The sequence below is a fragment of the Myotis brandtii genome, unplaced genomic scaffold (assembly GCF_000412655.1).
Source record: "Myotis brandtii unplaced genomic scaffold, ASM41265v1 scaffold802, whole genome shotgun sequence".
In the NCBI taxonomy this organism is placed as follows: Eukaryota; Metazoa; Chordata; class Mammalia; order Chiroptera; family Vespertilionidae; genus Myotis; species Myotis brandtii.
The window spans coordinates 1,288,287-1,293,171 of NW_005371230.1; the positions used below are offsets into that span (position 1 = coordinate 1,288,287).

General features: G+C 39.6%; 1 protein-coding gene across 1 annotated transcript; it reads right to left on the bottom strand.

Moving 5' to 3' along the window:
- Window positions 1-1,655: 1,655 nt before the first annotated feature.
- Window positions 1,656-4,640, bottom strand: CDKN2AIP (CDKN2A interacting protein). Its single transcript, XM_014531420.1, has 2 exons — window positions 4,442-4,640; window positions 1,656-3,758 (listed from the first exon to the last, which is right to left on the bottom strand). Exons 1-2 carry the CDS (start codon window positions 4,554-4,556, stop codon window positions 2,419-2,421), a joined length of 1,455 nt encoding a protein of 484 aa, XP_014386906.1. The 5' UTR covers window positions 4,557-4,640; the 3' UTR covers window positions 1,656-2,418.
- Window positions 4,641-4,885: the final 245 nt, after the last annotated feature.

Below are 4,885 nucleotides of genomic sequence, written 5' to 3' on the forward strand. Positions count from 1 at the left end.
TACTGGGGATGTGCCCGTAAGCAAGGTACGTGCCCTTGGCCAGAATCGAACCTGGGACCTTTCAGTCCGCAAGCCGATGCTCTATCCACTGAGCCAAACCAGTCAGGGCAATTTTAGGATTTTTAAAAAAACAAACTTCAACTGCACCCATAAGGGATAATTCCCTAGTTGAGAATATTCAAGACAGGCAAGTACTCAGGAGCATTAATAAACAGCTACTTGAAATGATGTGACTCATTTCGAGGGGCCGAAGATTTGAAGATGTGGTCACTAACAATTAACTAGCTGAAAATCAGTCTGGGGGGGATTTTCAAAAACTTTACAATTTGGAGAAGGTAAGCAATACAACATAGTAAAAGCTTGGGCTCTGGAATCAGATAGGGGTTTGAAATTGATCTTTGACCAAATTACTTTTTTCAGTTTCTTCATCTCAAAAAGGGCCAAATGAGCACAGCTACTCATAAGGCTGTGAGGAAATCAGAACACATGTCTAAGCAGTTAATAAACTAAGGAATACTGCATTACAGTGGGCACTTTATATTATCTTGCTTAATCTTCAGTGCTCTCTGTGGCAGCTATTAGTCCTACTTTACAGCAGAGGGAGCCTAGATTCTCAGTAACAGATTCCCAAGTTTGCTTTCTTCTGCACTATACTATCTTGAAGAATTATTAAGTATGCATTTTTCTTAAATCAGGAATTCTTTAAAAATTTCAAGGGATTGAAACTTTTAATAAGTTTATAGCAAGTAACATTTAAAAATTCAACAGTATTTGTTTTTACACTAAACAGCTCCCTCCAAGTCTACCATATCAAAAGGTTACTAGAATTTAAAATATTTTCAATAACCTTTATGTTTACTTGAAACGATCCAATTTAGGAACTTACCAAACTACCTAGATACGTTATAGAAATTTATTCTTTGTAATATTTGGCTCATTTTTCTGACCATCATCATCCCACAAAATACACATTCCAAGAATAAGGAAAGAGAGGTAATTAAAAGTGCTTCCACTCATTCATGTTATTGCTTCTCACAACCCATTTATAGAATATGGAGATAACTTTGATATCAAGTTTAACATTCTCGAGTCATTCATTTTTAAAGGTTATCTGGTGAAATAAAAACTGATTATTTTAAGTACATAAAGTATCCTTATCTATTATTTAAATCGTGCTACTTGTGTTCTATTTACCTATTCTACTGGTAATATTACTGGCATGAGAAAGGTCATTTCTTGATTTTTCTCTTACATTATCACTGTTACTGCTCAATTTGCAGTATCTCAAAAGCCAGAAGAAAAGCCACAAAGATAACAAGACATCTTGGGCCAAAGTTTGAAGAAAAATCATCTACCACAATGGAATAATACAATTAGAATCACCCAAGACACAAAAACAGGATTCCATTTCATTACTAACAAAGGTATGTCAATTGAACAAGCTCATTAGAGAGCTGAGCATGGCTCTCTATTCTTCCTAGTATTAAGATTTGTAAACAAAAGACCATCCAGTTCTAGATTTGGCAACTGTACCTTCTCTATTCATAAAGTTGTATATCAGCTATGAAAAACTACTTGGTTGTAATTTACAATGACTAGTAGCAGGAAGCTTATTTGCAGGAATTCTGACTTAAGGGGAAAAAAAACACAACTTCTTGAAAAGGTAAAATAGCTTAAAGCATTTAATATCTAAACAAATCAATCTGTTAATAGCAGTAGTCACAAAATATGTTTAATATAGAAACCCACATTTATGTCTTAAGAAAAAGTGTAAATTGTATTTTACCTCAAAACATAAATTATTAACCCACTTAAAGAATCTGCAGTGGTCAAAAGCATGAATTTTAAACAACCTCAGAATAAAATAACCTTAAGTACTTTATACTGCTTTATATCTAAAAAATGCTTACAACTTCTCATAAAAATAGTCTGAGGCAACTATTTTTCCTTTTATTATTTAACAGACACGTTCAACATTATGGGCAACATTCTTAAAACCTTAAGCTTCAGACTTTCAAATACTATGGTCCCCTTTTCTTGATGTGGGAGGTTTATTACACTAGGGAAAAAAAAAAGCATGGTAGACAATATATTCTCACCAAATCAAAAGCAGTACAAAAGTCTTAAGACGCTACAGAACTACACACCGTACCTAATGCATCATTAAAAATAGAAGACAGTATTTCCCTTAGCAAATAAAACAGCATACTGGTATGCTGTTAATGCTTATCTTTTAATGTGTACTGTCATTCATAAGTTATTTACAACTTCTACTGTGTGAAGAGAACTAGAATGTAAATTTTCTGCAAAACTGGAAAAAAGCAATACAAAATTTGTGAAAGCCTGTATTTATATTATACAAAAGTCAGTTTTTCTCTTCCAATACCAGATACCGTATGCGGTAATACTTTGCACATATTATAGTAATTCTTGAGGATGTTTCAATGCTGGAGGTAAGTTGACAGGCCTTGATTCTTCATCAAGGAGCACTAGGTCTTCTATTTCACTGCCTCTGTACTTCCTTTTACAAATTTTTACTACCACCTTTTTCTTGAGAAATACCTTCAATGCTTCTCTTGATGCCACTGCTTTTGCATTTTCTTTGCTTTTTCCACATCCAGTGCCCAAATACACAGACTTGCATCTCAGTTCACAAACAATACTTTCTTGAGAGCTCTTACTCTGAGGCAGATCTGCCAGTTCTTTTAGCGGGACAAAAAACACATCCAGTGTTGCTTTCAGAGCCTCAATAGCTGCGTTTAAGAGCTCTCCGTGATTCACATTGGGACTAAAGCCACCAACAGCTACCAACTTCCACGCCACTGTTTTATACAGTCGATTGAAAAAAGGTTGCTTCTGTTTCACATCTTCATTGGTTAACTTGCAACAAGAGAATCTGACAGAACTCTCACTTGACTGGGAAGTACTTTTAGAAGGCAACTGGGATGTGCTAGTCTGAGAACTACTCTTAGAAGCCAGTTGGGACACACCTGCTAAGGAAGTGCTTTTGGAAACGAGAGACCCACTGGTCTGTGGGCTGCTCTTAGAAGCTAATAGCGATGCAGCTACCTGCGAAGTGCTTTTGGAAGTCAGCATTGATGTAGTTACTGACGTGCTGCTCTTGGGAGTTAGTAAGGATGTGCCTGATGAAGAACTGTTTTTCGGAACCGACGATGAAACATTTGCCTCTGAACTGGTTTTGGAAGTTAACCCACCTGAAGCTGTCTCTGAACTAGGTTTAGAAGACAACAGTGGCAACTCTACTTCTGCGCTTCCTGAGGAGCCCAACAAGGGCACCTCAACCTCGGAGATGCTTGGAGAAGCTGAGACGGAAGAGCCTTCCAAAGCACTCTTTTTAGGTGATCCACTTTGTTGACTGGAATCAGAGGACTGGGTCACATGACTATTCACACTGGATTTCAACAAGGAAGAAACAATCGACGCTGCACCCTGTTTATCTGGGGCTTCTGGCTCAGAAGCCTTTCCAGACCCGGCTGTTGTTACCTGAGAGGAAATGCTGCTCTGGCTGGAAGCAGACCGATCGCCATCACTTGTCGAGCTATTCTGATCGGAGGTGCCAGAGCTCTGAGTGGAGTTCCCACCACTCTCTGATTTGGCAGATGACCCCGTACACACCGAGTTGTTTTCCTGCTGAGCTGATGCATGTTCTGTCTTGGCAGAAATTTTTGCATGATCTTGCTCAACTGCAGAATTATTTCCTTCTATAACTCGTTTTTTCGTTGGCTCTTCTACCCCTTCTAAAAAAAAAAGGAAAACAGATATGTGACTAGTCCACCTCATACACATCAGCTAAAAATTTAGAAGACAGATACTCATTAAAATAAAGGCACAAGGCAAATATATTTCAGAACCAGTAGTTTCTTTAGAACGGGTGGAATAGCCTTGGCCAGTGTGGTTTAGTTGGTTGGCACTTCATCCAGTACATCAAAAGGTGGCTGGTTTGATTCCCGGTCAGGGCACATCTCAGGCTGCAGGTTTGATCCCAGTCAGGGTGCGTGTGATCTGATCAGCAACCGATGGATGTTTTCCTCTTTCTCTCTCCCTCCCTTCCTCTCTCTACAATCAATCAAAAAATTAAAAAAAAAAAAAAAAGGCAGCCTTCCCTGGTCCCTTAATTTAAAAATAAACAAAACATGTAGAATAACTTCATTAATTTCTTAAACAGCACCGAAGAGCATCATTCATTTCTAATATTAAAAAATCAACAACACAGACATTTGACACTTCAAAATCTAAAAGCAGTTACAGGAAATCTTATCAAATTCAGAGCCTAAAACAGACACATGATTCAGTTTTGACATTTCACTTGATTTTAACGTTACGTAAATTCCAGATCGTTGAAAAAAGTAGTAACAATTCCTAATGACATCAAACTTATGTTCTAGACTCCTATGTATGTTCACATCTATGATCTGCTAACCATTGCTACTTGATATCCCTCTTTTCTTCACCTTGGCAACCAGTTCGTCTCGGGTGGTATGGATTGGAGCATCTGTCACTTTGATGCCTTCGGCCATACTAAGTATTTTATCCATAACTTTTTGGGGGTACCTGGAAAAGAAGGAAAAGCCACTGTTAGGAGGTGTTTCCCCCTAAGCTGCCCCGTCTGGGGTGCCCAACAGGCCACGGGAACGGCACTTCCTGGGTGCAATGGAGAAAGGGGACCGGGCACCAACCGCCAGGCACTTCCCGGAACCTCAGAAACGGGTGCGCCAGAGTCCGGGGGGCGGGTCCCTCCGGGTCCCCATACAACTCAGGGCCGGTCAAGGAGAGGGCTGTCCGCCAACCCCGCCGCCAGCAGCCCCCGCCCCCACCCAAGGGGGCACCCACAGACGGCTCAGCAGGTCGGCTTCCGGCAGGTTCG